This window comes from Branchiostoma floridae, chromosome 2 (assembly GCF_000003815.2).
Source record: "Branchiostoma floridae strain S238N-H82 chromosome 2, Bfl_VNyyK, whole genome shotgun sequence".
NCBI lineage: Eukaryota > Metazoa > Chordata > Leptocardii > Amphioxiformes > Branchiostomatidae > Branchiostoma > Branchiostoma floridae.
In genome coordinates this window covers 17,740,792-17,758,904 of record NC_049980.1, presented here as the reverse complement: position 1 = coordinate 17,758,904, position 18,113 = coordinate 17,740,792, and the positions used below count along the sequence as shown (strand labels likewise).

The 18,113-nt window shown below is 40.4% G+C and overlaps 3 protein-coding genes across 7 annotated transcripts in view; 1 reads left to right on the top strand and 2 right to left on the bottom strand.

Annotated features, from left to right (window-relative positions):
* The window catches only part of LOC118408805 (DNA primase large subunit-like), a 6,577-nt gene extending 3,040 nt beyond the window's left edge, over nucleotides 1–3,537 (bottom strand). The window contains exons 1-7 of the mRNA XM_035809665.1: nucleotides 3,288–3,537; nucleotides 2,829–2,938; nucleotides 2,483–2,577; nucleotides 1,944–2,064; nucleotides 1,058–1,153; nucleotides 365–421; nucleotides 71–177 (exon numbers count right to left, since the gene is read on the bottom strand). Of these exons, the coding sequence (XP_035665558.1) occupies nucleotides 71–177; nucleotides 365–421; nucleotides 1,058–1,153; nucleotides 1,944–2,064; nucleotides 2,483–2,577; nucleotides 2,829–2,938; nucleotides 3,288–3,528 (827 nt within the window). The 5' untranslated portion in view covers nucleotides 3,529–3,537. The remainder of the gene's footprint in view (nucleotides 1–70; nucleotides 178–364; nucleotides 422–1,057; nucleotides 1,154–1,943; nucleotides 2,065–2,482; nucleotides 2,578–2,828; nucleotides 2,939–3,287) is intronic.
* Nucleotides 3,538–3,575: 38 nt separating this feature from the next.
* LOC118409602 (peptidyl-prolyl cis-trans isomerase NIMA-interacting 1-like) lies at nucleotides 3,576–9,023 on the top strand. The gene is made up of 5 exons (XM_035810739.1): nucleotides 3,576–3,772; nucleotides 5,463–5,564; nucleotides 6,552–6,625; nucleotides 7,042–7,150; nucleotides 7,745–9,023. Exons 2-5 carry the CDS (start codon nucleotides 5,507–5,509, stop codon nucleotides 7,963–7,965), a joined length of 462 nt encoding a protein of 153 aa, XP_035666632.1. The 5' UTR covers nucleotides 3,576–3,772; nucleotides 5,463–5,506; the 3' UTR covers nucleotides 7,966–9,023.
* Nucleotides 9,024–9,408: 385 nt separating this feature from the next.
* LOC118409600 (protein phosphatase 1 regulatory subunit 42-like) overlaps nucleotides 9,409–18,113 on the bottom strand; it is a 10,143-nt gene continuing 1,438 nt past the window's right edge. Inside the window, exons 2-10 of one of the 5 annotated variants that reach the window (XM_035810733.1) lie at nucleotides 16,411–16,577; nucleotides 15,862–16,000; nucleotides 15,481–15,715; nucleotides 15,107–15,235; nucleotides 13,509–13,553; nucleotides 12,763–12,939; nucleotides 11,542–11,761; nucleotides 10,698–10,864; nucleotides 9,937–10,106 (exon numbers count right to left, since the gene is read on the bottom strand). In XM_035810733.1, the coding sequence (XP_035666626.1) occupies nucleotides 10,729–10,864; nucleotides 11,542–11,761; nucleotides 12,763–12,939; nucleotides 13,509–13,553; nucleotides 15,107–15,235; nucleotides 15,481–15,715; nucleotides 15,862–16,000; nucleotides 16,411–16,577 (1,248 nt within the window). In that variant the 3' untranslated portion in view covers nucleotides 9,937–10,106; nucleotides 10,698–10,728. Of the gene's footprint in view, nucleotides 10,107–10,697; nucleotides 10,865–11,541; nucleotides 11,762–12,762; nucleotides 12,940–13,508; nucleotides 13,554–15,106; nucleotides 15,236–15,480; nucleotides 15,716–15,861; nucleotides 16,001–16,410; nucleotides 16,578–18,113 lie in introns of all 5 variants that reach the window. The other 4 variants (XM_035810732.1, XM_035810734.1, XM_035810737.1 and 1 more) reach the window with 4 other exon arrangements.

Here is an 18,113-nt window from a genome sequence, read left to right as displayed (position 1 = left end):
ATCCACTTTCCACTTTTACACAAGCCCTTACCAGACCAACTCCCCTGATATATCCCCAAACAACAGTAATCAGATGAGAATGTAAACTGGACTTACTGCTAGAGCCTTGGATAGGTTTTCCCTGAAGGCACTGAGGATGATGGACACCAGCTCACTCTGGGGCACGTACACATAGCCCTATATGGACAGGGTGAAGGAGGGAATATACCGGAAGGTCCAGCACAACGGCAAGATATACAACAAACTTTCCCCAACTTACAGTTTCATTTGTCAACATTAGTTGCTTTGAATAGTTTCATAAGAATGACTTAAGTTGCATTCTGGAGAAAAATTGTGGTGTCTCATGTGTAACATTAGAACCAACCTTCTTCAGGTAAACTTTCCTTGCTCGCACCAGGTCTAGGGCTTCCTGAAATGGCACCTGCAATAGGGTACACGTAATAATGGATTAATAACTGCCTGGAAAAGTACATCTCTAAAGAAGGGAGACAGGGCTCAGACAATGCATTTTACTACCCCCATGTGCAAGGTAGTACAAATTAAAGTGGAATTGTGCAGGCATTTCCGATCAGGGTTCTCCCCAGTGGCAAAACAACTATTGTTTTTAACATCACCCATTCACAAGTTTTTGCAGACAATGCCACAGGAAAAAAGGGGCCAGATGGCACAAAAATCTGTGAATTTTCATTAATTATAGCAAAACTAACCAAGAAAATAGGGAAGAAGCACACCAAATTTCACAAGTAGTATAGTGGAGCTGGGCTAGGAGTATTTGGAGGGCCTCCGTTATTCCATCCTCTGGGGAGGACTCAGTTCATTAATATAGAACTTTATTGCACGACAATTGTACATGGTAAAATGTATGGCAACAACAATTGTACATGGTTAAATGTATGGCAACAACTACTACACAAAGTACAAAATAGAGCTAATCATCTTTGTTTCTCTGGTACAGGCAATCTTACATGCAGAAAAATTGTATACAAAGCCCTGTGAGAGATGGCAATAGCACAAAGACAAACAGATGATACTTCATAAACATGATTAACATTTATACCTTGTAGAAGTCAGTAGTCTCAAACTTGTCTCCCTTCATCTCGTAAGATGATGATTTAAGTTCATCACGCAGGGCCTTCTTCTCTTCCTCTGGGATCTGAGCATGACCACATATTACAACATTTATACACGTACCACCCTTTATCCTCACATCATTTTTAAAGACCTTGAGGCCACTTCAATTTAATTTCTTGGTTACGGATTTTTTCATAAAAAATATGGAGCGAGAGGGCGAAAAAAAATTGTAAAATGGTTGGGGTAAAGGTAAAGTCTAATCCAAAACATAAAGAGTAAAAAGTTTTCAGCTTGAAAAAAGTACAAAAACACTATTACTGTACAGTAACAGCACCTGTCCGTTGAAAATTACAAAAGTAGTGTCAGTTTTTATGTTTGTCCCATTCTTCATGAATGAAAAATATAACTGCAATGATAATACCCACATTTTAAGAAGCTTATAATGTAAAGGCCAATTTGCTACACCAGAAAATTGGTAAATGGTTTCATTAATGGTGAAAATTTGCTGAGTGGTAATTTTTATTTTTATTTTTTTTTGCAAAAAATAGGAGCGAGCGAATCCGTGAACCAAGAAATTAAATTGGTGTGGCCTGAGATAATAATTACATGTACCAGGAAAATGACAGATGTTAGAAAGTGTTTTGGTACATCTGGAATTTTTGCAATCATTAGCTAGAAGTTGTCTCAGTCAATGCAAATATACATACTGGCTAATCCTGTAGGAGAAAGTGTTTGGCAAGAATCAATATGCCATATGCCTAAGTCACATCAATGTTGCTGAACCTGCCTACTTCTTGCAGTACTCCATCAAATGTATAATATCTGGTGTATTTTGCCAGGCAGTAGGTACCCAATGTGTTAAGTGAGCTTACAGGCTGATAGTCTAAGTTATTCAGCTGTAGAAAGTGACCAATGGCATCCTTCGACTCCTGTTGGAAGCGGAAGCGAAACAGGTCCATTTCCTGGGTCAGGAACCAGCGCCGCAAGTCTTCACTGAAGGGACACCGGGACATGTATGCGTTACTGTACACAATAAGAGGGGTACTTGAGTAACTTTTGTATCACATTCATGATGATGTGATTATCTTATGACATGGATCAGACATGGCTAACATTTAAAATCATACACATTATTTTACTGAATGAAAGTATGTCAATATGAAGTATGTCAATGCTAATTTCCTGGAGGATAAAACCTAAGTACCTCTGTCTGGATAGCATAATCCCCCCATTTAAGAAATAAGTAATGGCCACTACAAGGAAAACAATACATGTAAGTGTACAATGTGTCAGACATGTAGATAGTCAAGGATCTTCAATGTCGACCAAAGCAAAACTGCAACAAGATTAACAAACTATTATGGCAGGATGTGGATATGGGGCAATGAATGCATTTAAGGCAGAAACATACGATTTACAGTAGGCCAGTCTGAGGATAAAGTGAGAGATGTGGTCCTTTCTCCTGTCATCATAGTCTTTGTCCTGCACCCCACCATCCACATCAGTCTGGAAAACATAGACATAACAATGAATGAAGTTCACTTCATTTCGAAGTTCACTTCATTTCGAAGTTCACTTCATTTCAATTGATGAGTATGAACCCAAGAAATGTCGATTTCTTGATAAGATAGAAATAAAAATTATGCAAAATGGCTGGATTGAAAAGCATGTCAGTTTTACTTTCGAGCTACAGTATATTTTCTAGTGTGTGAAATTGGCTATACATGTATAATATAGATACAAGTATAGTTCCTAACCTTCCTGACAGCAATGGGCATGAGTTTCTTGATGTCCTGCTCCAGTTTGGTCTGGTACTGCTCAGATGTTTTCATGTACTTGATTCCTGCACTCTCCACAGATTTTAGGACTGGAACGTTAAAATGTGGGGGAAAATAAAGAGGAGTATGATATGTGCAAAAGAATCACTATGATTTGATATATTTGTTATAAAAAATATACACCTGTACACATAGTTGTGGTACAGCACAGAGATGGGGGGGGGGGTGCGGTAGCGAATTATTTTAAACTTTGCTGAATCAACATTAGCCAGTCAAACCCTATGGTGTTCAACCTCCCCATGGCATGTGATTCTTAAGCAAGGTTAGCCAGGTCAGCTTGGCTAGTCTAACCTAAGGAAACTTCAGAATATTTACCCGACAAGGGTACCTATCGGCTGGATGCAAGGTATGCAAGGTGAATAACGTTAGGTATCAAACCTTTGAGTCGATCAATCGCAAAGGTCTCAAACTCTTCCAGCGACACTGTCTCGGTTGGAGGGATTTTGTAGAACTGGAGGTTGTGTGGGTATTGCTTCTCGTTTCTTCCCCCCGTCAGTGTTACCGTTCGCCGACTTTTTTTCGTGCGGTTGCCTGAAAACTGCATTTTGGAGAGATATGTGAACAGTTCACAATCACAAGTCTTACTTTCTACCGGACTTCCCGCCAAAATACAGGTCATAGGGCGCGACGCATGCGTACTTACCTGTCGTTCCCAGGGTGGACTTTTCCATTTTATTAACCCAAGTAAGTTTTAAAAAACCTATGAACGTGAAAGGTAGAAAAATATGGAAATTCAACGAACCCCAGATGACTTTGTGTTCGTTGAAACTGAACTACACAGCCCGTAGTCCATGACCTTTGACCCGGCCGGTGTGCAACTTGCTGTCAGGGAAGAAACGTCCAGGGATCATCTCAACGCAACGGTAGGGACATCCCGACAACGGCAGCTTCATTCGTGAATTTCATATTATTTATCAATAACCTGGAGTTAAAAGTGCAACCCAATCCCTCATAGCACGTCACCGGAACGTACTGCGCCTGCGCGAAAAGTATAGACATGCTAAACCTTGCTAAACCCCCGGTTTACTAAAGGGCCGCATTTAAGAAAGTACGTGCGTAAATAAGGGTAAAATCCCGTGTACGTTTTGCATGAAACTATGTCTCTAACATATACTGTGCAACAAGCGGGATTTCAATGCAACGTTGTCCAAACCAAGCCCCAAACCACCAGGGTTCGCGCAGGCGCATTACGTTCCGGTGACGTGCTATCCCTCATAACTGTGAAACTGAAGTGTCGGTTGTTGTGGTATAACGTTATTTTTATGACGTTATGTTCTGGAAATAAATTTAGTATGATCCGACTGTCGGACGACTCGGACCATTACCAACTCGGCCCAGTCAACTCGGCCCATCTGCCGGGACAACTCGGACCATCACCCCGGGACAGCTATTTGATTGATTTTTTTTTAGAAAATGTAATCCCCAACACTAGTTTTATATGTATATACTCTGAAATGAGAAAACTGTTGGTTGGATTGATTGGATTGTGTAATTCATAGGAACTTTTCGGCATTCCATGAGGCGCACATTAGGTCGTTGACCCCGAAATACGCAATGTGTATATGTGTGAGGCGCTTCTAATAGGGGACAGTAGTAAACTTTATTATTACTTGCTCTTCGGAATAGCTTTAGACAAATAAGATGTGGGTATTGATCAGAGAATGAGTCATTCTTGTTGAAGATTAATTGCTAATTAAGGATTTTTTTCAAGCCGACCGTGTCCACTTTGTTTTGATATCGCCGGCGCCCGCGGCACATATGACACGTTCTAATAGTAGCAGCTGGGGACAATCTTTATAATACTAACCGTTAGTACAAATGTACCAAGAAATGTCAAATTAACTTTTTTTTTCAATACGTAATTTGGTCCGACTGGTACATGGGGTTGGTCCGAGTTGACCAGGGGGGTGGTCCGAGTTGACCAGATTTTCAATGGGCCGAGTTAGTAATGGTCCGAGTCGTCCTGATTCCGTATGATCCTTGGTATACATGCTGCTGCATCATCATGAATTTTGTAAGACTAATGAGGTGTTGTGGTGCTTTGCTAGGTAGGCTACAATATGGTGTTTGTTGACTGCTGAGTGTCACTACTGTCCTGACGTGTATCATAGTCTAGACAAAGGTTTTGCATTTCCATTCCCATGGGAAAAACCTCCTTGGTATCAGTATGGTCAGAGGTGACTTTAGAAAATTTTGCACGAACCCTATGAGATTTGTGCGAACATAATGTGATACGCACGAATCACTATGTGAAAATGCACAAACCTTATGAAATTATCACTCGAATCACTATGCGAAAACATACAAACCAAGTGTGATTCGTACGAATCACTATGTGACACACACAAACCTTCGTTATGCAATTTGCACGAACCTTATGCGAAACCAGCCAATCACCAAGTCACGTGACATTACGTCATTCGCATAAGGTTCGTGCAAATCACAATAATGTTGTTAATCATTGTAATTCGTATTGTATCTTATAGCATTGCAAAAGTGAAACTCTCATTTCGTAGTTGAACTAACAATTGTCTTATCCTGTATTTAATTTAGGTTGGAAACTGTAGAATCAAGGAGAAGCTGGAACATCAGAAACAATGGGCGATCAGGAGGACCTTCCAGAGGGCTGGGAGAAGAGAGTCAGCAAGAGCCAGGGTTGGGCAACTTCTTATTCCAAAAAAAATTAATCACTGGTCAGAGTCTGGTCCAATAGAGCTATGAGTACAGTCAAATCTGTCTATAGCGGCCACTCAAGGGACTGGAAAAATATGGCCACTATAGACAGGTGGCCACTATAGAGAAAATGTTGATCAATTGACCATGAGCAAGCTACACATGATTTCGGTTCCCACTAATCTTTCTCACCAAGTAACATTGTCTCGATCGGTAAATTCCCCAACAAAGACTTGCAATTTCATGCTCAAGGCATGCATTATGTATACCTTCTGCTACCGCCAAAATGACCCTGTTAGGAACTCTAAATCCTCGCAGGGTGACATAAGGCTGCAGTATGGTCGAAATACGCAGTGTTTCTGTATCAACGGGACCGGAAATCGTGTGGCCGTGTTGGACAGGTGGCCGCTAAGCCTATTTCTTAATCATTACGAATCCAAGGGACCGACAAAAAGTGGCCACTATGGCCAGGTGTCTGCTATACAAAGGTGGCTGCTAATACGGGTTTGCCTGAACACAGTAATTTCCACTGACTGGTCGGGACCAACTTTGCACCAGTCGGAAATTAAAATGACATCTTTCTATGCATTGTTACTTGAAGCAAGGAAAGTTTATGATAATGTTATACACATGTATAAATAAACTTGTAAGTTGTAGACATGGGGCTGAATACTTTACAACTCAAGTGTATTGGCCAGAAGTAAGGTACTAGAGTGGCAGTTACTGGTAGACCTTGTCTGCCTAATATAACCACTTCAACATGTTGGTAACATGATTGGTATGTGAAACCTCTGTGGTATCATAAAAGTGTGTGCATTGAAATATTGGACTAAAAGCATTCTTGTTGTGGTAAGACATTTTTTTTTGCCTCAGAAACGTACTTATGTGGTAAGATCAATAACTATACTTGTAACTTACTGCAAGTATTTATCACATCTGAACAATGCTGTTTGCTTTACACTGATGCAGGGAGAGCTTACTATCTCAATGTGCATACAAAGCAAAGTCAGTGGGAGAAGCCTACAGATGCTGCAACATCTCAGGTAAGACTAGTACTGTACTATGACTGCAACAATGTATTTGGCAGCTATGGCAGTTTGTTGGGGGCTATGGCACATAATGGCAATTTTTGGACTTCATGGTGGAGTTTGACAATCTTAAAAAAAATGTTGGTAATATTCTGATCTGAGGATTCTTTAGAGTGGAAAATTACAGTCAGGTCACAGTTGAACTTGAAGACTGCAGCTGTATTTGACCTAGTAGGTTAAATGGTTTCTGAATTTTATGCTTGTCAGAGAAACTGTTCCTTGGGTAAGGGGGTGCCTTTTTACAGCCTGGGAGTGCAGTGCCCTTCTTAAGAAAACCCACAGCACATTGTAATGTTTTTATTAATCAGAGATGAAAGAATAAGATATTGATGACAAGTGTTTGTGAGACTACTTGGTACTGTCTCCCACAGGTGCGATGTTCCCACTTACTGGTGAAGCATGTAGGCTCCAGACGACCTTCATCTTGGAAACAGGACAAGATAACACGCACTCAGGAGGAAGCCCTGGAGTTGCTTAATGGTAAGCTACTGTATGAACCAAAATAAGTCCCTGCAGTCCAACTTGTTCTTCTCTTTGTGCTTGAAAATTTCAGTTTCTAATAATTATAAGGAAGATGACATTTGAAATGGATCCTGGAAGTATGGGGAAGTTTTCTGACTACCCCCTCATATGACAGTCAATGGAATCATCATTATTGTTATGTATTTCATCCAGGGCTCTAGCCAGCGTACGTTTTTCCGTCAATTGACGGAAATTTGCTGCGCGTGCCGGAAAAATTTTAAAACCAATCCGTCAACCTTGACGGACAAAATCATTGATGGAAGCTACAGGCGGCTTGGGGACGCCGTCCACGGCCGTAAAAGCTACACACTGTTTGTTTTGCTATTGTTATGATCGTTGACAATGTGTATCGGCGTCCTTTTGCCTACGATAATCTCATTAAAAACCTGTTTTTCAAGGTCTCAGTTCAGTCTTTCTAACTCCTGGAAGTCCTTATCAAGCATTCTACGAACTTTGAGAAATAAATTTTCGTGGTTTTCGGGACAATGGGAATTGGCTGACGGAAAAAAAATTTGAGCTGGCTAGAGCCCTGATTTCATCGTGTTCCCACAGATTTCCGTCAAAGAATCGTGTCTGGCGAGGTGACTCTTGCAGTCCTGGCAGCGACTGAAAGTGACTGCAGCTCAGCCAGGAAGGGTGGGGATCTCGGCTTCTTCGGACCAGGCCAAATGCAGAAGCCCTTTGAAGAGGCAACCTTCAAGCTGAAAGTGGGTGAGCTGAGTGAGCCAGTCTTCACTGATTCCGGCATCCATATCATACTTAGAACTGGGTAGTCGTAGGCTCAGTTTACGGTGGTGACATGCTAATCAGTCATTAGTGGCTGTCTTGCAAGTATTTTACATGCTTGACAGAGGCAGTCCCAAGGCCACTATACGTGTTGTCATTGAAATACAATATACTGAAGAGTGCTTCTTAGAGACAATAGCTGTAATGGATGCAATCCTAGTGATACTTTTCCTTAGTATAACCAATCTCAGCCATAGAGTTATGCAAAGTTCCAATCTTTGCTAATTTTAGTTGGCATCAAGATAGCAACTATCGTGTTTAACATTATAGTGTATATTGTTGTAAACAGACTGGTAGTCAGGCCAACCAAGTACATGTATTGCAATCAAGGAGTATAAGGAGTAATGGTGTTTTGACTGAGTGTTGGACCAAACAGGATGTGAAGCCACCGCACTTCACCTCAAGTTATTTGAAACGGTTGAATTGTTTCAGACAAGGCAACACAATTTTTTTGTATCTCTAAGCTTTGATGTTATGATGAATAGTATGCCAGCTCTATCCTATGCTCACATATTCCTAGCTGCTGATGAAACTTACATTGTAATCCTCTACCAATTATCCAGCACTTGAAGGTGAAAATGGCATGATAAACCTTGAAGAAATTAATAAAACCGTACAAGTAATTACACCAGGCACAGATGTTGTTCTGTGCACTTTATTTCAACGTTTGCGCAGCAAGGTCAAATTCACACCAGCAGTGATATATTCTGTATTAGGGGTGGGTACCGGTACAGTGTACCAGTACAAAACTGTTATTTCTTGATGGACTGGTCTGGAAAAAATTCAGCAGACCGGATGTTGGACCGATAAGAAAATTAACGGATTATACTGGGGAGCTGGAATATAGGGTACTCCACCAAACAGATTCCTTTGTAACGAAATGGACCATAGTTTTGAGTAATGCCCATTCACAATAAGGCCCAGGGACCTGGACCTGAACTTCATATACCGGTACCCACCCCTATTCTGTATGTGTATGTCAGTTGTGAATCAAGCTACAAAAATGGTGGATTGAACCTATTAAACAAAATGCATATACATTTGACATCTTAATTTGTCCACCTGCAATGACAGTTATCTTCTTGCCCAAGTCACAAAACAACATTCCAAAACAAACATGGCAGAACGCAGAAATGTTGTTGATATAAGTTACAAAAAAATACAACACTTCCAAGTGCATAAGAAAGATAGCAGCAGTCGGCAGTTTCACTTTGAAGATCTGTCCTGACAGGATGACGTACAACTCTTTTTGGCAAAGGTAATATTGAGAAGGGCTGAAAAAATGACCTAGTCACATCCCTTACATAGGAGTAACTAAAACCAGCACTTACTCCCCACTTTGTTACTAATATATACACAATGATGTTCATGCAATAGCTACCAGTAGTATAAAGATCAATAATCAACAACCTTACTTGGAGTTTCATCAATTTATAACTCCTTACTGTTGTGTTCACTGTGTCACTGTAGAACTTCCTTATGTATTTATTAAGGCCTAGAAATACACCATAACACCTTGCCAAGGGAACACAAGTTAGTCATGCTGCAAACAATGTGATAGATATCAGATGACTTCTTGAAAACCATTGCCAACATGAGCATCAAAGTTAACACAGCTGTGAGGCAAATATTGCCAAGACAATTTCAATGTATTGTCTCTTGAAGATGAAAACATGCAGCTTTACACTTAAGATTACAAGTAACTTCTTCTTAGCCAATGACTTCCAGAGTAACATCCGTAAAAGAGTTATCACATGGAAAATAATAGTGTTTATACAGCCATCACATTATGGATGATAAGCTGTCTACATGACAGATTTGTACAAAAATTCATTTGGACTGGAGGCAGTTGTAGTCAGGTTGGAGTCTACGAACAGCGATATTCAGAATACCACCTGTCCAATTTTCCTAAGAACGTTATGTGAATGAATCCCTTTTGATGAGCTTGAGTGGAATTGAACACCATCACAGAACCTTGGAATCTACAAATTGGTTGGAGCTCCGCACGTCTATGGCTTTCGCTTGAAGTGACGGTCTGAGGACAGGTGAACTTCTGATTGGTGGCGGAAGGTCCCTCGGGATGGGCGTGCCCCCTGGTTCACCCACTAAGATTCTTGCATACCTAGATCTGGTGGATGGTATATTAAAAGGTTAGGATAAAATTTACACTAAACTGATTAACAGTTGTTATCAGTTGTTATTATCAACAATATTAGTTACCTGTTAGGGAAAGAACATCCAAATAACTTAAAGAAAGAGAAAACGGTTATTGAAAGTGAAAACGACTTAACTGTTTTCTTTTTCTAGGGATTGTAAGTCGTAAGTCGACTCAAGGATGTCCTTGGTCAACTTAAAAATTCTCTTTTCGCTGAGTCTAAACAAGGGAGTTGGTCTAAACAATGTAATGATATTTTAACTGATTTTCCATAATTTATTTCCCTTTTTGCCAAATAATTCCTACAATCCAGACAACCTGTAGGCGGCAAGCCTAGAGAAGGCAAATGTATCCTCACTGTATGGGCATGTATAAAAGGAGCAATAAGGGTATTCACATTCTTTCAATCCATGATATATTCAAAACCTGGTAGCCTTCTTGGTCAAAGTCATTCCCAAAAGATATCAAATCCTAAAACCCATCATAATTTATACAGGCTAAGATGATATACATGTATCTAAGTACCCACCACCAAAAAAGTCACCAGCAAGAATGATGACATACATTTTTATTGCACTCTGGGAGTGGGTGGCAGTCATATCTTGGCAGACATAGGATGGATGTTAGTGGGAGGCTCAGGTGTAAAGTTAGTAGGAATGGTGACAAACTGCTGGTCAGGGTCAACCGAGGAGGGCATAACATGAGCATCGGGTGCCGGCTCCCATACTCGCCTGGAGGAAACAACCATGGCAACAAACACAGCAATCTGTTAGAAGTCACAAACAAACACAGCAAGCCAGCATAAGTAACAAACACAGCAAGCCAGCATAAGTAACAAACCAGCATAAGTAACAAACACAGCAAACCAGCATAAGTAACAAACACAGCAAACCAGCATAAGTAACAAACACAGCAAATCATTAGAAGTGTGGTAGAAATCTGAGCAACCACTTATTGAGAATTCAGAAGTGTGGTTCATGTTGAAGTTCCAAACTCTGTGACGAAAATTATTGATGCTGCTGCTTTTCTTTAATAGAAAATCTCAAGATTTATTATAACAAAACAAAAAGTAAAATTATTTAAATCCAGATATACTGTGATCACATATAGGTGGGCCAGTGTTTGTTTTTCTTGTGGAAATTTCGAATAGTTCGAACACACTTCAAGTGTGCCACTGTACTGAATAAAGGATTGAAAATTTGAAATGTGTTTTTTTTCGGGTTGCTGTTTCGCCTGTACCAGCCCTCCCATGGATCAGATCCCCCTCAGACCTTTGGTTGATCCTACAAATTTTCGGCCTACTCCTAGTTTATCCATAATGTCATTTACCAACACAGATGAGATGCTAAGATATTAGTCGTTCCTTAGTCTCTCCTCAAACTGGATTATTCTAACCAGTCAGACATACCTAATGGGAGCCTGGAGGTCACTCAGGCTCTTCTTGGGCAACTCTGCAATGATCTCGGTTTTCTGCGCGAGCATGTCACCTCGCCCCATCACGTCTGCGGAGCCGGGCAGGCTGCGAGACCGCGCCAGGATGGCTTCAAACTGCTTGCGCGCCCCCGGGAGGCCTGGCATGATGTAGTTTCTGAGAGGAGCGTGGGGAAGCTGTAGAGGTGGCAGTTCACCTGTACATGTGGACATACAGCAGGTCAGCAGGATTAGCTTCAGCAACAGGTGAGTGAGACTTTGTAGAACAGCTGCTTGCTACATAACAGCTGTAGAATGGTGTTCTGGGAAGAGCTATTCAAGAAAGATGGAGATGTCTGTCTGCCTAAACTTATACCATTTGATCTAACTGTACAAGACCATATGAAAGATAAAAATGAAGCAGTATCTTCTAGGGGTAATTGAAAATGGACATTAGGGCAATTTGCATTTCTATCTGAACTGTCTCAGAAACGAAAGTCAAACCCAATAAGCTACATCCTGCAACAGAGTCATCTGGAGGGAGCCTCACCAGATGGATGAACTGAACTGAATCGCAGGGTAGTTGATTACTATACACTATTTAACATTGGAATTTTTCTTTGTCATCTACAATTAGCCCTTGGACACGAATTTGCAATAAAGCAAATATTATCTGAATCTATATATCTTAGCATGAGGCTAAGCACATGCACAGATGATCCTACTATTTATGTACTATACCTACCAGTACTCACAGAAACATGTACATATTACAATATTATATTTTACCATGCCTGTGCTAGTGCCAGTTATCATGCATGCGTATAACAATGTGATCTCTCTGGCTTTGAATGACATAAGTACATTGTACATGTGCATGTATATTGTGCAGTGCTGAAATAGTAAAATAAAATATCATGATAAGGACAACTTTTTACACACAAAGAAACTGAATGTTATGCAAGGATTAAAAGGAGAAAATTTGTTAATCTCAACACCTATGGTTAACATGGCCGATATTCTATGCCTGTAAGAAGCAATATCAGGAAGAATTGTTTCCTAGACATACAAAAAAGAAGTGTGCAAAGTTATCCTATTTCAAAGCAAATTAGAACTTCCGAGTACACGTTCATTTGAGTCATGCTGGCCAGTTGGCTGCCCCATGCAGTGCTTGTCTCCACAGTGACACCACCACCACCTAAGTTCTACCACAACTTACAGCGGGCCACATTGCCCAACTCATCAACTGTCTGGTCCTCCAGGGGCATGCTGGGAAGCTGTAGGAGAGGCTGAAGCCTCAGGCTGTCCCGGGTCATCATGGGAAAATTTGGGCCTGACTGTCCAAATAACTTCCTCAAAAATGCAATTTCAGGGTCGGCAGGTTCTGAGTCTAAAGCTGAAAGGCAAGCAAACATTATGCTAATTCTCGGGAGAAAATGTCCTGATGATGTCTTATTTCTGTTCCTCCATGCGAACACCTCTTTCCTTGATCCCTATTAAACTTATTATTGATGTGTTTAACCCAACATCTGAAATATACTTTTTTCATAAAGGAAGAGGAAGTCCAAAGGTTAGTGTGAATGGCTGGGTGGTCTCAAAATTGTTTTGTAACATAACCTGCCTCGAGTGTAAAGCTGGGATCAAGTGCTCACTTTATTTGCATAACACTGCAAATAAGATCAAATGGTGCACCCATGAAAAGCTTTTAACAGTCAGTACGCTTCAAGTACAATGTATGGCACGTACTTGGCAGTGTCAAATTGGGGTCTTTTGGTGTTAAAGTTGCTCTGCTTTATTTCATTGTTTCGCTTATACACTTGGGCATCCAATAGGACTGGGCCTTGAAAATGAGCAACAAATTCTGTTTAGAAAGAACGTTTTGACTTTGAGACTGCCCATTGCCATTATGGGTACAAATAGGAGAACCTTATGCCCATAGACTCCCCACTGCTGGTCTGTACTCACACTCAGGTTGATCCTCCTCTGCTGGAATTACCTCAACTTTTACACCTAACACATTGCAAAATGAAAATGTACCCGTCACATTTTATCAGTACTGTCTCTGAATGTTCAATGTATGTGATGTATGTAGAAGTCTGCATCAGTATTCTGACATCATGGGCATTGGGAGTAGAGGACATTGTGTATTTATTACTACAAAGAGTGAGACACATGAGCATCCAACTGAGAAATGGTTAAGTGACCGTGTCAGTGTCAGGGCTAATCAAAACTACTGTAGGCTGTTTATTCAACCCATGTCACTGGGAGGATCAAATGTCCATTCACTAGTTCATGTACATCAGTCTCATTGATTGTCTGGAGAAAGTAACATCATACAAATATTTGGGTGTAATCCTTGATTCATGTCTTACCTATAGTGACCATGTAGATATGATGCATAGTAAAGCATCTCAGCGCATTGGTTTGCTTAGACGCCTACGACCTTATCTTGGTACAAATGTTGCTAACATGCTGTATAAGGCCATCGTTTTACCAATAGTAGAATACTGCGATGTGATCTGGGACAACAGCAGCTCTACACTCAAACAACGCCTACAGATTCTTCAGAACAGGGCCGCCAGGATCATACTGAGGCGGGATCCCAGAGCTAACACCGAAGAGCTGCATCACACACTGCAGTGGAGATATCTACAGGACCGGAGAACTCAACACTTGTGCATTATGGTGTACAAATGTTTGCATGGACTAGCACCTAGCTATCTAATCAATACTTTTAACTATAACAATCAAATACACAGTTATAACACCAGACAGGCTCAACAGTTACACAGACCAAAGTACACATCTCGAACAGGCCAACGAACGTTTGCTTTCAGAGCGGTTTCTATCTACAATTCCCTTAATCCAACAACAACTTCACAAACCACTCTGAATTCATTCAAGCGAGCTTTACAATCTGACCTCTGACCCCTCTGACCAACGACCTCGAATCTGGTTTGAAAATTAGCTTGATTTCGTTTATTTATGTACTGTTATGTTCTATTCATATGACTATTGTTGTGATGAGTTTAGTAATTAACGACTTTGAGTTGTTATTATTTGGGCTAATCGCATTTAAGTTATTATCCATATTTTGATTTAGTCACGTTTTATGTTATATGATTATCGTTATCTTTATGTTTATGTCCATTATGTTCATTTGGGCTCCCTTGGAAATCAGTTTTATCAAAACTGTAGGGACTACCCTGAAAGATTAATAAATAAATAAAATAAATTGATCAATATAGTCTTCACATAATCAGCCATTGATTATATTTAGTTCTGAAGACTTATGACCCTTTTATCATGCTTTACTAAGCACTCAGTTTAATGTGTACTGTAAACTCTACATTAAGACCACATGGCAAATGGGACCACTTTTCGGTGGACCTTTTGATAATTCTACCCAATGGCACAACCACCAAGAATCCTGTCTATGAAGTATAATGACCACCTATCTACATAGACCAGACTGTATTGGTACCAAGTAGTCTTATTGAGCAGTTTGACTGCACTCTTAAATTCTATACTAGCCATGTTTTGTAAGTATGTGACATGCTTACGTCTTGTTCCGTCTGCATCTCCGTTCTTCTTCCTGTCTTCGCGCTGTCTCCGTCTGGCCTCCTTGTTTGCCTTCCAGCTTAGCAGGAATTTTCTGGCTGTCTCATTAATTTCCTTACCATCTAGGACTTCTGTAGAGTAAAGGAAACAAAACATGTAGACTCACATGTATGTAGTGTATATGTATGTTATTTTTCCTGTGTATCAAGTAATTTTGTGTAAGGACCACTTGAAGAATACCAACACTGTAAATTGTCATGCTAATTTAGATCTGATTGAACATCTGATTAGGGAGCAATGTAACCTAATATGGAAAAAAAAATCTTGTATCACATTTTGTACATATGTGGAGCAGGACAAGTTTGTGCTGGCTTACCGAGTGAAGCAGACATGACAATGACCCTGTCCCTGTACTTGGCCTTGCGGCAGAGCGGGTTGCCCACCAGCTCCAGTCTCCACAGCTGGACCCAGCCGGTCAGCACCTGCGCCAGCTCCTTCATGTCCTCCAGCTGGTTATCAGCTGCCATGAACTGGTTCAGCTGCCCCAGGCACCGGAAGTCCTGCAGGTCCTCCAGGTTGTTCCCAGAGACGTTTAGAACACATAACGTCGCCTGAACAACAACAACAAGGATAAAGTACAGTAAGGGCTGAGCTTTGTGGTGATCAGGGAAGTTTTTCAAACCAAAATAAACAAGAGTAGGGTACAGTGGAAACAAAAATTGATTTGAGACATATGAAACATGACAATTATACTGACCGATAATGCTTGGATGGACCTGGGATCAAACAGTAACTTCTCCCCAGGGGGTAATCTTTGGTTCTCTATGTGTAGCTCCTTCAGGTTCTCTAATTTGTCCAGACCTTCCACAACTGTGATTTCATTACTTCCTAGGTACCTGGAGTCATGATATAACAACATGGTACAACAAAAATGTATGTAGATATGTACAGCATAACTGAAAAAAAAAATGTAAGCTGCATGCACATGTATTACAATAATTACATACTAGTACATCATGGCTAAGTAAAATGAACTAGACAGAATATACCATATACTAGTTCAATTAGGAGTCTAGAACAGCTTTAAGATCGTGATTTCAAGCACTGTGCTTCGTCACAAAGAGCTTTCTAAATGGTTAAACAAGGGCTGTAATGAAGAACATTAAGTATAATCACTACGAGTTGATGATTTAGGCTTTCTACATGTTTTACTCTAAAGTGGCATATGATTTTGATAAATTGCCCTAGCATTATTTGAGTGTATGACAAACAAGGAAAGTCCTACAATGGGTTAATATACACTTACAGTTTTTCTAATCTCCTTAACAAAGACAGGTTCTCTATTTTATTGATGAGGTTGTTCTGCAGGTACAGATGGGTGAGGTTGGAGGCGAAGTGCAGGTTCTGTATCCTGGCGATCCTGTTGTCATACAGGTATAACACTGACAGGTTCTTACACAGGGACAGGTCGTCCTGTAAAACACAAACACATGCCTCTGTTAGCACACAGCTGGAACAATGGGAGGTCTGTGTGTGGAGACAAGCTGTGTGAGGACGCACAATTGTATCACCTGCTTATCACACTGTGATAGCAGACTCTTTAGGAACACCTTTTCATGGTGGTTTGAGCTTTGTACCATCCATTTTGTCCATTAGTACACTAAACAGGCTCAAGCATACCATCAAAAAGGGTAACTGAAAAGCATTTAGCTAAAGACATCTACCACAAATTTTCATCTTGCATGCATTGGCCAGTCCGAAACTTCTTAGCTCCTTCCTTTGTTCTGTGTAAACGAAAGTTGTTGACTCCTTATGAAAGCTTTATCAGTGTGAAAATCTTCACAACACTAATGGTTCAAACCCCTGCAGCATTGATTATCATCACTTACAACACTTAGATAAGCCAGAGTAACTACTCCCAGATACCCTGATTATCCTAATTAGCTAATTTGGAGCCAGAATCTAGGATCAACATAGAATGAAAGTTCAAAGGTTATGCTCATGCCATGTGAACTAGCAAAGTCAACTGCAGTTCTGCATATTTACAGATAAATCAAACAGCAATCTGCATGCCTCTGTCACGGGGCTGTGTAACCATGTAATCATCAACTGGCAAAATCACCCTTCCGCAAAACACAGGTTTGGTATTAAATCACAGAGGTTCTAATTTTCAAGGTCAAGCAAAAGACATTACAGCATTTGGCAGCAAACATTGGAAAGGGCATCCATCATTCACTGTCATATGGTACATTTCAAGCTGTTTTTAATAGTACCTCAATACCATTAGGCAAAGTGTAAATGGCTTGTTACTCATACAAATGAAATCCTAGCATTACACTGGCTTCAGACAAGTGGTTTCAATCTCCTTGCTTCAGACAACTTCGGATAGAGGAAGCCATCCTTGTGCTCCCATCTGCCATTGCTAATTGTCCTTATCATTAGTATAACAAGAAGAGATTTGTTATGTAAACTATAGGGAGGGGCTGAGTTCACAGTTCCTGTCATAGCTGCCACACCTCTCACATTAATCAATAAATCATGACATCTAGGACCCCACCATGCTTGCTCTCTCTGAATGCACTGTGTCAATGATAAGTAGGCACTTCTATTCAACACTGTTGCTGGGGTGGCTTTCAAACTTCCACTGGCATCACAAATAAACATCTTGAAATGATTGATTTAATATGAATGCCCAGGTTGGACTTATTTCTACAAGTAATCCTTGGGGATTACTAACAATACCTGCATCTCAGATCTCTATTGTATATAACCTCCTTGCTCAGATCATCTACTCTTGTGTGAAGCCAATTGGCTTATATGAAAAGTGGCGGTATCTTTATAATATGATATCAGTGTACATTGTGCTATCTATGAAAGTAATATAGACCCCGGAGAATTGTTTTGTAGGATGAATAATGATAACCAACTTCATATTACACAAAGGCCAACTACTGCATACAAAGAGACTTTAAGTTATATGTCTTACAAAGGGGTAATATGTCCAGGGTA